Source organism: Protopterus annectens, chromosome 7.part0, assembly GCF_019279795.1.
Source record: "Protopterus annectens isolate FY-2018-M chromosome 7.part0, PAN1.0, whole genome shotgun sequence".
Classification (NCBI taxonomy): Eukaryota; Metazoa; Chordata; order Ceratodontiformes; family Protopteridae; genus Protopterus; species Protopterus annectens.
In genome coordinates, this window is record NC_056739.1 from 1,724,038,409 (window position 1) to 1,724,058,905 (window position 20,497).

The following is a 20,497-nucleotide window of genomic DNA, read 5'->3' on the forward strand; positions in this document are numbered from 1 at the left end:
TTCTGGGTATATATTTTTTTCTCCATTATATCTCATGATTCAGGCTACTGGATTTCACATATTCTTAAGTGATCAAAAGAGCAATTCCCAGGACCTCCTGACACCTTTCTAAAAAACTCAGCCAATTAGAAACACTACTACATTCGTATCTATATTTACTTCCCCTCCTCCAAGAAGATTCACTACTGCTGCAGGCCTACAGCCTCAAGTACCTCAAAACTTCCAACTGCACCTAATAAAGTCTTAGTTATTAAGGACGCTATAGTCAGGTGCCTAACTCTGCAGCCACTAGGCTGGACAAGAATAAACTAATAATAAAATGCCTTTCTGTTGTCATGATTCACAAGGTTATTAAGATCCATAGAACTCTTCGGTATCTTGAATACAACTATGAACATACGTTTGAACATGTGAGTATGAAATAATCTTAGGTCCTCTAACCTATGACAGATGTAGAGAGACATGGTTTTTACTGTAACAACCAACACAAAACGACCAGTGAAAAACAGCTCTACTTTCCAAATACACTTTTAATCAAAGAACACACTTCTCTTAGCGCCTCGGCCGTAGCCTTTACAGAGTAAAAACTTTCTTTGTTAAAAAACATCTTATTTATACAATTTCTATTAATCAATTAGCATTCAAATTACAACAATTATCCAATTCTCTTCTTAAAGTTAAAAAACATTATATAAAACTTTGCCAATTGCATTCTTTGTTTTTCATAGATTCATACTAAGCTAACTGCCCTTGCGAGCCATTTTAAGCTTAGCCAATTATCCCTTGTGAGAGACAAACCCTGCACCTTGTGTTTGTAAGGCAAACACCTTAACCATTAGGCCACCCTTCATACCCTTAGGTGTAAGTGTGTCATACTTCATTATTAAAATAGACTCTTTCTGTTTTAATACATATTTTAATAGCTCTACATTACCATATTGTAATGTTACTTGCTCCAGCACTGTTACTTTCATAGTTTTTATTTCACCTTTATGATCTTTATTAAAGTGTTCAGCTACAGGACTGAGAATTTTATTATTTCTTATGTCTCTCTCACATGTTCTTTTATTCGTTCTGCTAAGGATCTTTTTGTTTCCCCTATATAGCATTTATTACAAGAGCATATTATAGCATAAATCACACCTTTACTATGACAAGAGTACGTTCCCAATGTGTCAAATTTCTTTCCCCCTATTTTCTCTATTTTTGTTATTATATGCTGGCATACAGAGCATTTACCACAGGGAAATGTTCCTTTTGTTTCCACATTCTCCACCATTTTCTCTATCGGTCTTATATATTTTGCATGTACCAAAAAATCCTTTAAATTTCTTCCCCTTTGGTAAGATATTCCTAACTCTATTCGTGATAATGACTGAACATCCCTTCTAATTTGTTTCCAATATTCCTTAACCACCTCTGTCAATCTCTGTGAAAATAAACTATATTTGGTAACAAAGAACATATTCTCCTTCTCAGATGTCATTTCTACAACTTTTTTTCTTCCTTCTTTAGGTCCACCTACGTTAGCTCTTATCATTCGTTGTTTTTTATTAAATATTTTCTGTACGCTACCATACACATTGTCCATCTTATAACCTCTAGATATAAACATCACAGCCACCCCCTGAGCCTCTTCATATGCTTCTTTTATGTCACTATTCAATCTTTTAATCCTAAGCATTTCTCCATATGGAATAGATTCTATTGTATGCTTGGGGTGACAACTTGTGGCATTTAACATCAAATTTATTTGGTTAAACTTTCTATATATATTGGTATGTATTTTTCTATTATTATCACCTCTGAGTGTAATATCCAAAAAATGTATCCTTGTACCTCTCTGAATACCATCAAATTTAATACCAAATTCATTAACATTTAAATAGTCTATAAACCCAGATGAAATTTCTTCTCCCCCTTTACAAATAAAAATTAAGTCATCTGTAAATCGATAATATTTTATTACATATTTTCTAAAAAATTCACTTCTATAAATATGTATATTCTCCATCAACCCCATAAATAAATTAGTATATGCTGGGGCAAACGCCGCTCCCATTGCTGTACCTATATTTTGTTTATATAGGTTGCCTTCAAATTCAAACATATTGTTCTTAAGACAAAAATCCAGCAATTCTTTGATATACTGAGTCTTGGGACTATCCCCTAGAAAGTATTGTGTAGCTTCAAGACTCAGTATATCAAAGAATTGCTGGATTTTTGTCTTTCCTATACTAGAATAGTCCAGATTTCAGATCTGCTAGTTTCAGGACTTTAATTTGTGTTTCTGATTGGTCCAGACCTTGTTGTGCCAATGGGAGGTCTTTCTCCTTATCAGTGAGAGTGGTAAGCACTAGAGCTAATCTGCTGCAACAGGAGTGGTCTCCAGCTCTGAAATTTACCTTACTGGCAGTTTTGGGCTAATTCCTATCCCTTTCAAGTTTCTGAGCTAAAAACCCGTTTGAATTAGTTTTAGCTCGGCGGATCCTGTTTGGGCATCCTGCAGACTACTACAGCACCAGAAATGAGGAGAGACTTTTTGCTGTTCTAAGTACCTTTTTGACTTTCTTTTAACTGTTTTAAGCTAATCACACTTTAAAAAGCCGTTTTTTACTGTTGTTTGCTGAATTTCTGCTGCATTGTACTGTTAGTTCATTTTTATTGTGTGTGCACTTGTTTTACCTGTTTAAAACTTAAACTTTAACTGAATTTATAACTGTGGGCGTCACACTCAAGTGCGACAGCTTTTTCTGTGCAGTTATACTGTTTTAAGTCCTTTTTTCCTGCTTAAATTAAAAAAAAAAAAAACTATCTGTACTGCTCATTTCCCACCCTTTCCTATACTAGAATAGTCCGGATCCCATATCTGCTGGTTACAGAACTTTAGTTGGTATTTCTGAGTGGTCCACACCTTCTTGTGCCAATGTGAGGTCTTTCTGCTTATCAGTGAGAGTGGCAAGCATTAGAGCAGCCTATCTGCCGTAACAGGAGTGGTCTCCAGCTCTGAAATTACCTTATTGGCCATTTTGGGCTAATTCCTATCCCTTTCAAGTTTCTGAGTTAAAAAAAGAAGTTATGTACTCACTGTAACGTTCCATGTTTGTTGTCCAGTATCTCGCCTTAATTTTGCTGGTTGGGTTCGAAACCGAGCATTGGTTCCAACTCGGCCTTATACAAAAGCTCAAGAGCTCTTTACTGGCTCGAGGCTGCACTCTATCCCATGAAGCCTAGTGGAAGATACCCAGACCTCATTTGGTAAGCTAATAACACTAGACTGACATGAGATTTGTGTAATTTAGAAAAAAATTACATACATACAAATATAGAACTATACACAGATATGTACGACAAAAGGCACAAATCTTAAAGGACCCCAGAATATGAGAGGGGAACACGATATTGGGCCAAAAGACTCCTCCAAATCATCCAGGAAGGGGGAAGTAAGGAGGAACACAAGAATGAAGTTGAGATACTCGACAATAAACATGGAACATTATGGTGAGTACATAACTTCTTTATGTTGTGTTGTCCCATCACGCCTTCATTTTGCTGGTTGAGACAGCATCCCCAGCACCTACTTTCTTGGGTGGCTCAAGGGAATAAACTCTTCAGAAGAGTGGAACCAAAGGAAGCCCTGTTCTGGGAGACCACATCTACTTTGTAATGAGTAATAAAGCTATGAGGGTTAACCCATGTGGCTTCAGCATAAACTGAATCCAAAGGTAGTCTGGCTTGAAAAGCAGTGGAGGTAGAACAGCTCTAGTAGAGTGTCCTCGAATTTTACTTGGAAGGTGTTTATGTTGAGAGCTATAAGCATCAATGATTGTGTTTGTAAGCCACTTTGACAATGCAACCTTAGAAACTGGGACTCTTCTGTTTTCCACAAAGGATACAAATAGTTGGTCAGATTTCCTGAAATCCTTTGTTCTATGCAGATAAAACAGTAGTCTATGTACGTCCAACTGATGGAGTTTATGTTCTGCCTTGTTGCCATAACTTGGGAAAAGTACTGGTAACTCAATGGATTGATTTAGATTGGCTTCATAACACACCTTGGGTAAGAAAGAGGGATTTGTTCAGAGGGAGACTCTTGTCTTTGTGGAAGACCAAGTAAGGAGGACGAATAGACAGAGCTTGTAATTCAGAAGTTCTTCTAGTTGAAGTGATGGATATTAGAAAAAGAGTTTTCCAAGATAAGAACTTTAAGGGACGAGAAGAAGCTGGTTCAAAGGGAGGCAATATCAAGGACGCTAATACCAAATTTAGATCCCATGGTGATGGAGGTTATTTTATAAGAAGCCTTAGGAGAAATGTGCCCCTCAAAAAAGCTTTACACAATCTGTGAGACATAATATTTGAACCCTTGATGCCTATGTGAAAATAAGAACTAGCAGCCAGCTGAACCCGAACAGTAGCAGCTGCTGCCCCTTGATTAAACATTTCTATTAGGAATTCCAGGATGGATGAAATGGGAACTGTGAGAGGGTCCAATTGGTTTTTGTTCGCCCGAAAAGAAAATCTCTTCCACTTACTCGCATAAAGTTTTCTTGTAGAGCTTTTGTGTGCATACACTAAAATATGTCTCACTGCTGGGGATAAATCTGGAAGCCTGGCTAAGACAGAAAGTGGAGTAACCAAGCTGTGGTGCTGGAGAGTTTGTATGGAGGGACCTTGACTGATGAGTCAAGAGATCTGGCACTGGGTCCAGGATCCAAGGATCCTCCTGGAGATAAGGCCATGGGAAGGGGAACCATATCTGACGAGGCCAGTAAGGAGCAATGAGAATTATCTTGCGACTCAACAGTTTTGCTTTCTGGAATACCTTCAGTATAAGGGGGAAAGGAGGAAAAGCATAGAGAAGTCCCAGGGGCCAATCGTGGACAAGTGCATCCCTGGGTGACTCCCCTGGTGGAGAGATTAGGTAAAAAAGCTGCTACATTTGGAACTGATGGACATGCCAAAAAGGTCACAGCGTGGCTGGTCCCATTTGCGAAAAATGTTGTTTGCAACTTCCTGTTTCAGGGACCACTCATGTGGCATTAAGATTGTCCTGCTCAGCTTGTCCTCTATCACATTGGATTTCCCCAGAATATATGTTGCAATGAGAAAGCATTGAGAAGAGACTGCCCATTGCCAAACTCTCTGAGCCTCTTGACATAAGGTGGAACTAGATCCACCTTATTTGTTGAAGTACCATACCACAGACATGTTTGTCTGATTGAATTGCAATTGTCCCTGAAGGAAGAGAGTTTTGGAATGCCTGCAACGCCATGAACACCGCTCTCATCTCCAGGACATTGATGTGCAGATGGTATTAGTGATCCTGCCAAGTCCCTTGGACAGTCTGTCTCAGATAATGCCCCCCACCCTATCTGGGAAGCATCCGTGGTCACAGTCGCTACTGGTTGGGGGAGAACAAATGGTCTGCCTAATGTCACCTTTGTAGACTGGGTCCACCAACGAAGATCCTTTTTGCATGTGTTAGTTATCAAATTTTTGTGAGACATGGGCAACTCCTGCATGGACCATTGAGTGAAGAGAAGTCATTGTAGTATTCTCATGTGTAGACGGGCCAAGAGAACCAAGGTTATTGCTGCTACCATTGAACCCAGAACCTTGAGCACAAACCTGACTTGTACTTTTTCCCTCAACAGGACTGATACCTGACAGCGTAATGTTAGGACTCTTTCTGCGGGCAGTTTTGCTACCATGTTTTTTTTTAATTTAAATCTGCTCCTATAAAAGGTAATACATTGAGAAGGCAACAAGGCAGATTTTTCTAAATTGACTGTAAAGCCTAACTCTGAGCAGAGACGAAGTATAGTGTCCCTCACCCCGATTAGTAGATGCTTGGTGGTGGCAGTCAGGAGCCAGTCATCTAAGTATGGAAACACCTGGAATCCTAGATGCCACAGGTGAGCCATGACCACTGCCATACATTTAGTGAACACCCTGGGGGCTGTGGTGAGACCAAAGGGCAGGGCTTTGAATTGGTAACAAATGGCTCCCAGCTGGAAGCGTAGATATCTCCTGGAGCGCCTGTTCATTTTGATGTGATAGATCTCCAGGATGCGTACTATCGAGCACATCCAATTGTCCTTTCCCAGAAAGGGGAGTATGGACTGCAGTGTTACCATCCGAAATTTCTCCTTCTTTACTGACTTGTTTAGTGAGCAGAGGTCCAATATTGATCTCCAGTCCCCTGTCTTCTTTGGTACTAAAAAGAATCTTGAGTAAATTCTGGATCCTGATTGGTCTGCTGGGACTTTTTGGATGGCCCTTTTTTCTAGCAACCTTTGAATTTCTAGGTTTGCTTGATCCCTTTGACTGGGTGGTATATCTGGGATGGAATTTTGTGGACTGGGTGGGCGAGAGAAGGAAATGATGTATCCCCTGGATATGATCGACTGCACCCATCTGTCTTTGGCGATGTCTTGCCAGGCTTCTGGGTACAGTGAGTCTCCCCTCGACTGCCTCCAGAGGTTTTCAGGCGGGCTTCCTTTCAGGAGCTCTGAAAGGGCCCACCAGAGAACGTATCTCTGTCCCCCTGGTTTTGCGGACCCCCTCTGCTGCAAGGATGGCGTCTCCCATTATTATTTCCCCCTCTGCCCCTGGGGAAAAATTTGCAATATGCATCAGACAAAGCTTCTTGTGATTTGCGGAACCAAATCTTTCTGCTCTTCTGACCTTTGGGGTAAGGTCTAGTAGAGGCGGAAAAATGCACTCCCACGGTAGATAGAGTTTTCCCATCCTGTTTGCATCTGGTTAGAGTTTCTTTAACTTTTCGTCCGAACAATAACGAGCCATCAAAAGGGGCATTTGTAAAGGAAGATAAAGGGTTCAGCAAAGTTGCAAAGCCGCATCCAGGAATGTCTCCTCAGACCAATTCCTGTACCTGCTGCCCTACTCGCACCATCAACTGGATAGGAAATCAGGCGCATGGAGGAGCTTGTGATGGAGGTTAAGGTTGCAAGTTGAGTCATTACCATCTCCGGGAGTGCCTCAGCTGTAGCACCTTGGAGGGATTCTCCCAGCTTCTTGAGGAGATCCCTCTGAAGTCTCATGAAATGATAAAGATAATTCAGTGACCTCAGAATAAATGCCGCTGAGGACAACATACACTTCCCATATCTGTCCATCATTCTAGATTCTTTATTCGGTGGATGGACAGACAAAGAAGTTTCAGCTAATTCCTTCTTGGTGGCCGCTGCCACCACCATAGCATCTACTGGAACACCTTTTGTAAGAAACTGCTTGTCCTCCGGAGCAGTGATAAACTTATTAGGCCTCCTCGGGACAGGGTCCACTGTCTCTGGAGAGCCCCATGCCTTTTGACTGACTACACCGAGTAGTTTGTCAAAAGGTGGAGACACCCAAGAGGTGGATGTTTGAGAGCAGAATGCTTCTAGGTAAACAGACTCATCCTCATAAGGGGATAGGAACTTCCACTCACCCCGCTGTTTAAGGATCTCCAGGATGTCTGAAAATGAGACACACTCAGAGGGTAAATGTGGGGACCCCTTCGAATCCTCTAAGTCTGTATCCGACGTGAGAGACACGGGGAGTCTATATGATTCCTCTTGCATGTACGCTTCCAAGGGATCTCCTCAGAGGGATGCTCTGGGGAGATTTCAGAAGAATGGGGTCTCCTCAAAGGGGGTAACCTGAAGCATGGGCTCTCTGCACCTGGGCTGGAGCAGTGGAGTGGAGGTTGACACTGGCCCCTTCGGGGGAAGAGTGTCTGGAGCAGAGGGTGGAGCAGACTCAGGGGAAAGCACACTCCTCATCACCTCGAAGGCACCTTGATCCTGGCTCGAGATAATCCCCAGTTCAGAAGAACTGGGAGATCTCCCTCACACCACAGATGAGGGCTCCAAGGCCAATAGTGGTGCTGAACTTACCTGTGCTGAAGCTCCAAGTGGGAGAGCCGGGTCCAACAAGGGTCCAAGCCGACCCACCCCCCCCGGAGCCGATGGGCGAGTGTCGGCTCCCAGATCCTTCAACAGAAGTGATCAGAGCGGAAGTCGGTACCAAAACACCAGATGTGGTTCCCGGAACCGATGGTTCCACCACTAAGACCTCCAGATGCTTTGCTCTAGTCAGAGGAGGAATAGCTGGTAAAGGAGAAATGGGCTTCAGCTCCATATCCTTTTGGGCTGGGCTGGGCTGGACAGAATTTTTGCTAGGGCCGGTGTCTTAAGTAACCTCCATACCACACCCTCCACGTCATCATCTGATAGACTCCTGGATGATTTGGAGGAGTACACGGAGGACTGTAGTAAAGGGGATTGAGGCACCGAGCGTACAGGCTCCAAGGGCGGTGACCGATCCCTTTTCCTTCTCTTGGATGGTTCCAAAGAAGCTAGTGGAACTAAAGAAGATTTGTCTTTTTCGGATCTGACAATCTTCGGATCCGAGACAACAGTACATGAAGTCAAATGTTTTGTTGGCTCAAAAGCCAGAACTGACGGTGATTTGGAAGTCGAAGGCTGCTGAAGGGCTTGTTCAAAGGGTCCCTTAAGAAGACCTCTGTTAATATGTTTGTTCTTGCACTCCTACAGAACTCTTGCACTAAATCCATGACAAATGGAGCAAGAGTCCTGCAGGTGCACTGCCCCTAAACAATAAACACAGCTGGTATGTCCATCTGTGATGGACATCTTCTGTGTACAGGAGTCGCATTTCTTGAAACCTGAATGTTTTTCTTTAGACATAATGCAGAAAAAAACATCAACTACAATAGTATACACAACAAGAAAAAAAAAAAAAAAATATATATATATATATATATATATATATATATATATTTATTATTAGTTTTTTTTTTAAATTGGAAAGAAGGGTTTGAGGAGAGTTCTATTAGAAAAAAGGATGAACTCCTCAACCCGAGGGATGCCTCTAACTTAAACGTCACTCTCAAACAAACAACAACAGGGAGAAGCCTTTTAACTAAACGGGCTATAGGGAACGAAGCAAGACAAACAGCTCCCCCGATCCTCTAACTTAAACGGAAAGGGGAAGCAGTAGACAAACAACACAGGCCTAGAAGTAGAAAAAAACAAACGACGGCCACAAAGAAGAAAACCACAATAAACGGAGTAGATAGGTAAAGCAAACTACATTAAAAGGGACTTTAAGTAACCTTCAACAAGTTTAAATAACTTTTGGAAGAAAAAATTCTGAAAAGCAGTCTAAGTAAAAACAAATTTTACCAGCCTGAGCCAGCAGAGAGGATCCCGAAGCTTCAAGTGGCAAACGAGCTCTGGGTATCTGACGCTAGGCTTCATGGGATAGAGTGCAGCCTCGAGCCAGTAAAGAGCTCTTGAGCTTTAGTATAAGGCTGAGTCAGAACCGATGCTCGGTTCCGAACCCAACCAGCAAAATGAAGGCGAGATGGGACAACATAACATCCCATGTTTGTGTGGGTTTGCGCTTGTTTTAGCTTGGTGGATCCTGTTTGGGCACCCTGCAGACTACTACAGCACCAGAAAAGAGAAGAAGGAGAGACTTTTTGCTGTTCTAAGTACCTTTTGTCTTTCTTTTAACTATATTAAGTGAATTGCACTTTAAAAAGCTGGTTTTTTACTGTCATTCGCTGTATTTCTGCTGCATTGTACTGTTAATTTGTTTTTATTGTGTGTGCACTTGTTTTACCTGTTTAAAATTTTAAATTTAACTGAATTTATAACTGTAGGCATCACACACAAGTGCGACAGCCTTTTCTGTGCATTTATACTGTCCTAAGTGCTTTTTTCTGCTTAAATTAAAAAAAATACTATCTGTACTGCTCCTTTCCCACCCTTTCCTATACTAGAATAGTCCAGATCCCAGATTTGCTGGTTTCAGGACTTTAGTTTGTGCTTCTGAGTGGTCCAGACCTTGCTGCGCCAGTGGGAGGTCTTTCTGCTTATCAGTGAGAGTGGTAAGCACTAGAGCAGCTTATCTGCCACAAGAGGAGTGGTCTCCAGCTCTGAAATTTACCTTATTGGCTGTTTTGTGCTAATTCCTATCCCTTTCAATTTTCTGAGTTAAAAACCCATGTTTGAGCAGGTTTGCTCGAGTTTGCACATCACTCAGCGCCACTTAACTAAGGTTAACCTCTTACTGGCACCTTAAAGTCTGCTCTTCAGTTTTTCCCTTAGAACTAGCCAGTTTCTTATTTGTAGCACTTGACTCTGTTGTTTTGTACTCAGCACTGGTTCGGAACAGCTGATAGCACTAAATAAGCCAAAAATCTCTGAAGCACTAAACCTTTCTCATTACCTATTGGCTAACAGTTCTTTTGTTACTTATCTTCCTCAAAGTTACCTTGAGGAAACAAAACAAGCCCAAGTACTTACTAACCTCACTGTCCAATGGAAAAAGTGAATCCCAAGCATGTCCAAGGGACAGCTCCCGGTGTTCTCTCCTGTCTACCTGATGAATCTGGGCATCTTGGGGCAATGTAGCAATTACCTCATGTACACCAACAACCCTCTCCTCCTACTACCCAGCACTACAACCTGTGAGAGATGCATTTATCTAGCCAAACTGGAGGTTAAGCTCTCTCAACCCAAGACTGAACTTGTCAGTCAGGAGGAGAAGGCAAACACTTACTCCATACCAGATAGTCCCAGTACATCTACACCACCAAGACCCACACATAGATACACAAAATTATTCTCAGAGGTTCTCAGGTAGAATCTACCCAAACAGAGACCTCCAAAGCAGAAATGCAAGCAACCTCCAGCCCTCACCACAACCCAAAAGACACATAACACAGACTCAGCGTGCCACTCAACTACTGCCCATAAGGCAAAACTATGTGCCTAACACATTGGTCATAGGTGACTGTATAGTCAGGCAGACTGATGTTCCACTCACCAGAATAGACAAGGAGAAGGTTACTGTTAGCTGCCTGTCGGGTGCCAGGATCCGCCACATAACCCATGCACTCAGGTCACTCCACAACAAGTACAAATATGACTCAGTCATTGTCCACGTTGGTGTGAACGACCTGAGACGAACCTTCCTGGAGACATGGAGAAGCTCTCTGATCTTGTAATCCAGGCAGGTATGATCCTAGCCCTGAGTAGCATCCTACCTTTGCCCAGAATGATATCGCAATACAAGGACAAAATGATTGACTTCAACAATTGGTTAAACTTCTGGTGTCATTCAAAGGGATCCAGTATTTGTCTGCCTGGGACAACATGGCTGACAGGCCACAATGCTTTGCCAGAGATGGCCTGCACCTGTTGTCCTTGGGATTCCGGATACTGGCTAACACTCTTGCCACCGCTATAGTGCCTTTTTTAGGCAAAGCTCAAAAAAAAAAACAAAACCACCACCATAACTGATACAGGCAAGCAAAAATGGAGGGTAATGCTACTTAACACTAGAAATCTAAACCTCAAAATGCACTCACTCGAGGCACTCCTTAAAATGGAGAATATCAATATCCGTGGCAAGTGACTGAAACTTGGTTCAAGGCTCCAGACAGCACCCCTGCATTACCAGGATATAACTCATACCATACACCTTTCAGGCATCAAACCAGGACCGAAACACCAAGGGCAGAAGTGTGTCCATATTCATTAAGGACAACAACACCTCCAGGTTAGTTGCCCAAAATAATTTATCCAAAATTATCCAAGTGCAATCCATACTGTAGCTTGCTACAGATCCCCCACCATGCCCCAGGATTCCCACTCCTCTTTTCTTGATATAATACATATTATCATGTTCAACCTAACACCCTAATACTGAGAGATTTCAACTACCCCACCATTAAGTGGGAAAACTACTCTTGTACCAACTCTTTTCCTCAACGCTTCCTAAAATTCATAAACTCCAATGCACTGGATCAACTTGTCCACGCCCCTACCAGGGGCAATAATATCCTAGACCTAGAAATTACCAACATGACTGACAGGTGCTCCACACCTGAAGTCAACTCCTCATTGGTCAGATCCGACCATAAACAAATCACCCTAGATATCCACATCCCACCCTCACCCCCCACTAAGGAAACCACAGTAAAAAACTACTCCAAAGCCATCTACGTGCTTCCCAAGGCAGAAGTGACCAATTTCACAACACCCATGCAGATGGACAATACAGTTACCACTGCCGAATCTTATACAAATGCACTCTATAGGCATCTACATGTGTGCATTGATCATGCTATCCCTAATAGAACCAAGACGTAGTCTTCTAAAAAAGGAAACCAATCTGGTGGTCCCCTGCTATTAAACTCTAAAAGAGAAGGAAGAAACTGTTGCAAAAGAGAATTAAATCCCATGAGTGGAGGAGCTCCCTGGTCAGCCTCAGCAAGAAGCTGAGATCCCTTATAAAATCCTCCAAAGTGAACTGTGAAAACAAGATTGCCAGTGACTCTAAGGGCAACCACAAAGCATTCTACAGCTATGTCAAGAATCTCAATGGCAATATCCAGATTTGCTCCAAGTTACAGCAGAATGGCACAAAACTCACGGAACCAACGGATATCGCCAACATCCTGGCTGATAGGTTCAGTGCCAACTTTACCCCACCCTCATCCCCTAAAGGGCCCATATCCATACCGGAAGAATGCAGTGATCCCCCCCATCCCCTAAAGGGCCCATAGCCATACCGGAAGAATGCAGTGTCCTTGCAATCACAACTAACAGGTGAAAACTGCACTATCGAAAGCCAAGAACACAGCATGCATGGGACCGGACAATATCCCTGGATACATTCTACACGAACTTCAGAATGAACTAGCCCCCCACCTAAGCATCATGTTCAATCATAGCCTCTCGACAGGCTTTGTACCCACTGAATGGCGCATGGCAACAGTTGTGCTACTCCATAAAGGGGGAGCCACCACAGACCCCGGGAACTATCGCCCTATTAGCCTGACGAGCCTGGTCTGCAAGGCCATGGAGCGTATTGGATTTGTGAAGGGCAGATCATGTCTCCTGAACTTGATCGACTTCTTTGAAACAGTCACCAAAGCCATGGATGAGGGTAAGGCAGTCTACACAGCCTATCTTGACCTCTCCAAGGCTTTCAACACCATCCCCCATTCTGGTATCATACATAAACTCACCAAGCTGGGTATAAATCCATACGTCACAAGATGTCACCAATTGGCTCACAGACAGAACCCACACTGTAAAAACTGCGAACTTCAAATCTGACTCCAAACCTGTGACAAGTGGAGTATCACAGGGTTCAGTCCTGGGTCCCCTCCTGTTTGGGATCTACTTAGTCGAGTCCCCAAACGACGTGGACATCCTGCAAAAGGGCCTCACTGAGACTGATGCCTGATGTCAGACCCATAGCCTCAAGCTCAATGCCAAAAAATGCATTGTCATCCCCTTTGGTAAAAACCCTGTACCCATGGACTACCACAGAAATGGCAGCCAGTTTATTGCCGAAGGCGTGATAAGAGACCTCGGGACTCTAGTGGACAGTAGCCTCTCCTCATCACATCGCCACAGTAGTCAGGAAATCCTTCTACACCTCATCATGAAAGGGTTGTCATCCAGGAAAAAAAAAGTCATTGTCCCCCTATACTCGGCTTTCATCAGACCCCATTATATAGTACAACGCCCCACTTGGAATGTACCTTACAAGGCATCTGCCGTAGCTGGAAAGGCCAGAAAAATACCTCACAAAGAGAATTATGGGACTCAAACAGTTACCCTACGCTGACCCCCTCAAACAACTCTGGCTTTACTCCGTAGCATATCATCTACTCAGAGGTGATCTCTGCCTAACATACAAAGCTATGTCAAACCCTGAGCTGCTGGACATGCTACACCTAAAGAAATCCCAATCCCTCAGAGTCACACGGTCTAGAGACCTAAACCTCGTCACCACAATTAACAAAACATGCTGGAGGGATAGATTCCCATCCCAGAGACTTCCCATATTCTGGAACAAACTACCTATCTATGTCAAGCAGAGTTCTTCACTAGCACTCTTCAAGAAAAATCTCGATGAGTGGATGGGTAATAGGAAATTCACCCCGGGAATCACTTCGGTGGCCCTGCAAAACAGAGGCACAGGTAAATAGCATCCATGGGTGGCGAAAGCCAGGGAAACCCGTTGGCTAGGCTTACATAGGCCCTAGGGCCGAAAGCCTAGTACCTACCTATGAACCTATGGTCAAGCTGTCCATGTATGTATTTGAAGCAAGTAAAATCCTACTTTCTACCATCTCTGAGAATGAAGCCTAAATTCATGGACAATGTGATTTGGTTTCAACAAATTGCTGGCTAACCAATGTAAAAGTTTGAAAGTCATTGAAATATTCCTGCATATGTAACAACTTCACTTATAAAATGCTACTCTTACTGTGTTATATGTTGGTATCTAATTTGCTGAAATATTTAGTAAGGGTTTTTCATTAAATTATAAAGTTAACATAGACCAATCTCTTAACTTGCAACTACAAATTCTAAACACATGCAAAAAGATCAACACACTACTGTTCTTGGCAAACAAGCTATTACCTCTTCTATCCAAGCCAGCTAAAGCTGCCATAGGCAAAGGACTACTCTTATCTCATCTCAAATATGGACTACCCGTAACAATTGCAGCCTCAAAAAAATGCCACCCTCCTTGCAAAAGAAATTTCCAATAAAATCTGCCAATTCATTGCCAATTCACCCATTAATGAAACCACTACCTAACTCCTGCCAGTTAAATGGCTCCCAAAACATTTCAGAGACAATCTCGTACTAGGATTACTAATTCACAAAGCATTTTCTTCTGAGACACCTTCCCCTCTCACTCAGACCTTTTACCAAACCCCCTACATATATTCTCAGGGGTATCTCTCAATCTCAACCCATTTACTCAAAAAACTAAACTTCACTACACTGACCATACAATCTCCATCTTATCACCTAAACTATAGGACTCCATTCTACTCTCAGAGATGCCCAGTTGCACTCACACTTCAAACAACAGCTCAAGGAGCACCTCTTCACTCACTAAAACTGCATCTGCACTCACAAAAATCAAGTTGCATGAACCCTGCATCCCTGTTCCACTCCTTTATCCCTATTTCATTGTTCCTTATTGCATCTTGTCGTCTCCTCACTTACTGCCTCTCATTCATCCTACCGCCATCTTCTCTTTGAATCTCTCAGACTTCTCTTCTTTCTACTCCTCTTCCCTCTTCTCTCTCTCTCTGTCGTCTCCCACATGGTATCTTTTCCTGCAACTATTCTCATTTGCATCTTCTAATGTCTTCATACCTTGCTATATAATAATATGCTGCTATCCCTGTAGCATACGCCATCTCAGTCATTACGGATACATCTTATGCTAAAAGCTGTGCTAAGCATAATTCTATTTTTCTATCCATGTTTTGACTTTGTAAACTGCTTCTTGAACTAAATGCTGTAGCATATTCTTGCATCTGTAATGCTGTAGCATATTCTTGCATCTGTAAATGTTTTATAGCATATTTTCATATCTGTATGTCTTGTGATTCAGTTCACCTGGGCTGTGCCTGGAAATGGTCCATTGAGAACAGAGCATTACCCCAGCAAACAAATATAAATAAATAAATGCACACATGAATACATACATACATACATGCAAATATCATTTCACTAGAATTGGAAATGAAAACTCTCTCTTTACCTGTGTAAACATTGCAGTACTTTTCTCCAAGTTTGTGTGTAATCTCAGGGCCAACATATGCTTCAGATGGGAATGGAAATGTGCTGCATTCCTTGTAGAAGCCACCTGTGTCTGATGGTTCACCACATACCTAGAAAGCACACATTAAAAAGCTATTACAAACACTACTATATATCATATATCATATACAGTGCATGACTATATTTCATTTTATCAACACAAATTACTGCTTGTACATCTGAACGTCATTCAAAGGGGATCCAATGCCTGTCAGCCTGGGATGATATGCTCGACAAGCCACGATGCTTCGCTAGGGACGGCTTGCACCTGTCACCCCTGAGCTTTTGGATATTGGCAAAGGCTCTTGCTACCCCCATAGTGCCTTTTTTAGGCAAGGCTCAAAAGACAAACCCACCTCCATAGGTATCACAAGGGATAAGAAACTAAGAGTAATGCTACTCAATGCCAGAAGTCTAAACCTCAAGATGCACGCACTCGAAACTCTCCTTAGCATGGAGAACATTGATATCTGTGCAGTAACAGAAACCTGGTTCAGGGCTCCCGAGAGCACCCCAGCACTACCAGGTTATACCTCATACCATGCTTTTTGACCCCAAAACTTGGACCGAACCACAAAAGGAGGGGGAGTATCGATATTCATCAAAGATATCCACACCTCCAGGTTGGTGGTAAAGCACGAAGAATCAGAGACTATCCATGTGCAACTAACAGTGGGTAAAACTGCCTTCCAGTTTATAGCCTGCTACAGACCACCCTCCCAAACCCAGGAACCCCACTCGGCCTTCCTGAGAACACTGGAAAATATGAAGGTCTCTCAAAACACCATTATATTGGGCGGCTTCAACTACCCAAATATAGACTGGGAGCATTACTCTAGCTCCAACACCCTAGCCCAAAGGTTCCTAAAATTCATAAACTCAAATGCTATGGAACAACTTGTTACCACTCCCACAAGAGGGGAAAACATACTGGACCTGATCATCACCAACATGGGGACTCTATGCTCCAGACCAGAAGTGTATCCCTCACTGGTAAGATCAGACCATAAACTGATCTCACTGGATATTCACATCCTGACCCCACCCCCTGCCCAGAAAAACACAGTGAAAAACTTCTCAAAAGCAAATTTCACACTCCTCAAAACCGAGGTGGAATCCTTCAAAGCCCCCGGGCCTGTGGAAAATATGGCCCAGACCACAGAATCCTTTATAAATGCACTCTATGAACACCTTCAGGAATGCATGGATCATGCAATCCCAAATAAAACCAAGACCCAATCCTCCAAACGCAGACATCCTGTCTGGTGGACCCCAGCCATAAACAAACTATACAATAGAAGGAGGAAGCTACTACATGATAGAGCAAAATCCCAAAAACGTGAAGGCATCTCTGATCAGTATTAGCAAAAAACTAAGGGCACTCATAAAATCGTCTAAGGCCAGCTTCGAGAGAAAAATTGCACAGGACACTAAGGATAATCACAAGGCTTTCTTTAGTTATGTTAGGAACCTGGGTGGGAATTCCCATATATGCTCAGAATTAGTCCAAAATGACAAAAAAATACACCGTACCCACAGACATTGCCAACATCCTAGCTGACAGGTTCAGCGCAAACTTCTCCCCCCCCTCCCCACCAAAAGGGCAAATAACTATCCCAGCAGAGTGCTGCCCCTGACATCTCCTCAGGTAAGAGCCCTCTCCAAAGCAAAAAACACAGCATCAATGGGACCAGACGGTGTCCCGGGCTGCGTCCTACATGAACTCCAAGAAGAGCTAAACCCAAATATAAAACTACTGTTCAGTCTCAGCCTTACTACAGGATATGTACCCAAAGAGTGGCGTACAGCAACAGTGGTCCCTATCCACAAAGGTGGTGTCTCAACGGACCCTGGAAACTATCGCCCCATAAGCCTGACTAGCTTGGTCTGCAAAGCTATGGAAAGGATCATCATGGACCTCATAAATAAAGATATTGGGGGCCTACAGACACTGGATCCTACCTAGTTCGGCTTTGTTAAGGGCAGATCCTGCCTCTTAAACCTGGTCAACTTCTTTGAAACAGTCACCAAGGCCATTGACGAAGGGAAGGTGGTCCACACAGCCTACCTGGACCTCGCAAAAGCCTTCGATACAATACCCCACTCGGGCATTATAGATAAGCTCACCAGGTTAAATATAAACCCCTATGTCACTAGATGGGTTGCAAACTGGCTCAAGGACGGAACCCACATGGTTAGAATTGCTGGAGCCATATCAGACTCCAAACCAGTTACAAGTGGCGCCCCACAAGGCTCAGTCCTGGGACCTCTCTTGTTCGGTATATATTTCTCAAAGGTACAGGCCAACACAGAAAGACTGTGGCTGACCAAGTTCGCAGATGACTGCAAACTGGGCGCCATAATCGACTCTCCAGCCGACACAAGCATCCTCCAAAAGGGCCTCATAGAAACAGACAACTGGTGCCAGAGCCATGGCCTCAAGCTAAACGCCAAAAAGTGTATAGTCATCCCTTTGGCAAAACAAAGTGCCCACAAATTACCACATAGGTGGTAATCCATTAAGTACAGAAGAAGTAATTAGGGACCTGGGGACCCAAGTTGATAGCAATCTCTCATTTGACAACCATGTGGCCAAAGTGGTTAGAAAAACATTTTATATAGCCCACCTAATCATGAAGGGATTCACATCTAGATTAGGGGAGGTCATCGTGCCTCTTTACTCATCCCTCATCAGGCCCATAATCAAGTACAATGCCCCTTTTGGGATGTACCTTAGCAAACACCTGCAGCAACTGGAAAGACCCCAAAAGTACCTCACCAAGAGGATCAAAGGGCTCAAACAGATGCCATATGCTGCCCGGTTAAAGAAACGCCAGCTCTACTCAGTGGCATACTGCCTGCTCAGAGGCAACCTGTGCCTGACGTATAAAGCCATGTCCAACCCAGAATTAAGGGACATGCTGCACCTCAAAAAATCCAAATCCCATAGAGCTACATGCTCGAGAGACTTGAACCTCAGCACTGAAATAAATAGGACATGCTGGAGGGACAGATTCATAACCCAGAGGCTCCCTTCACTCTGGAATAAAATCCCAGTCCAGGTTAGGCAGAGTCCCTCATTGACTCTCTTCAAGAGGAATCTTGATAAGTGGATGGGAGATCGTAGGTTTACCCCGGGTATCACTTCTGTGTCACTGTTAGACAGAGGCACAGTATACTAACCTCGAAAAAGGGCATAGCAAAATTAATTTAAAATGGGTGGCGAAAGGCAAACATACTCTGGCTAGGCTTATAAATGCCCTAGGGCAGATAGCCTAGTATGAACCTATGAACTAGAGAAAATGGCATCTTAGAAAAATATTTTCTGCGTGGTATAGTCCGTCTTCTCTACTGCCTCCAGCTCCAGCCTGAAGATCCTGCGGATACTTAAAAATAAGGTATGCAAGTTCATGCTCACTGCACCTACAAAGCAACACCACTGCTTGACCATACAAAGTTGGAATCTTTACTGCCTCCTGCAACAACCTGTGCAAACTGCCACACTTGTAAATAAGTGCTTGCATCTAGGCTCACTGCATCTTAAAGAAAGCTCCACCTCCTAACCATGTAACCAGAAGTAATTTACATTTCAAACTACATTTTAAGGATTAGTTTCTGACAACACAAACTTCATACAAGAAGCATACACATACTGTTCTAGCCAAAGAGCAGCCATCATTTACACTATCCCATAAATAAAACCGATAATGTGTGACATACCTTTTTTCACACTGGTAGCCACTATGCTCCTTGTTTGATGCCAGAATGGTTGGCATCCAGAATCTCTTCACAGTGTCACTCCTATAATACTTACAACATAAAATCACTTTAAAGTACAGCCCCCCCACCGATTCTTAAAAGGTTGCATCTTTAACTTTTACCATTCTTAAGATATATTACAATAAGCACTGACACATATGCCTGGTGTCAAAGCCATGGCCTCAAGTTCAATGGCAAAAAGTGCACTGTCATACCCTTTGGTAAAAACTCTGCACCCATGAGCTACAACATAGGTGGTAGTGTACTTAACACTGAAAGGGTGATAAAGAGTCCTTGGGACACAGGTGGACAGTAGTCTCTCCTTTGATAATCACATCACCACAGTAGTCAGGAAATCCTTCTACATGGCACAGCTCATCACAAAAGGTTTCTCATCCAGAGAAAAAGATATCATTGTTCCCCTCTACTCGTCACTCATTAGACCCATTATAGAGTACAATGCCCCTTTTGGTATGTACCAGAAAAGACATCTACAACAACTGGAAAGGCCGCAGAAATACCTCAAAAGAGGATTACTGTCCTCAAACAGATGCCCTACGCAGACCATTTCAAAAAACTCCAGCTTTACTCCGTCGCATATCACCTACTCAGAGGCGATCTCTGCCTAACATACAAAGCTATGTCAAACCCAGAGCTGTTGAACATGCTCCACTTAAAGAAATCTCAATCCCTCCGAGCTACAAGCTCTAGGGACCTAGACCTTGTCACCACAATAAACAGAACATGCTGGAGGGATAGAGTCTTGTCCCAGAGACTTCCCATACTCTTGAACAAACTACCTACTATATCAAATAAAGCTCCTCATTAGCAAGCTTCAAAAAAAATCTTGATGATTGGATGGGAAATTGGAAATTCACCCCAGGGATCACCTCTGTGGCTCTGCTCGACAGGGGCACAGGAAAATAATTTTCTTGGGTGGCGAAAGCCAGGGTACCTTTTTGGCTAGGCTTGTATAGGCCCTAGGGCCGATAGCCTAGTACCTACCTTTGAACCTATGTTAGCTGATCAAACTTCCTAGAGTGCATCTTGCA

At 43.1% G+C, this 20,497-nt stretch overlaps 1 protein-coding gene across 1 annotated transcript in view; it reads right to left on the bottom strand.

Annotated features, from left to right (window-relative positions):
• LOC122806187 (acylamino-acid-releasing enzyme-like) overlaps positions 1-20,497 on the bottom strand; it is a 1,918,826-nt gene that overhangs the window by 1,863,392 nt on the left and 34,937 nt on the right. The window contains exon 2 of the mRNA XM_044076421.1: positions 15,628-15,757. Within this exon, the coding sequence (XP_043932356.1) occupies positions 15,628-15,757 (130 nt within the window). The remainder of the gene's footprint in view (positions 1-15,627; positions 15,758-20,497) is intronic.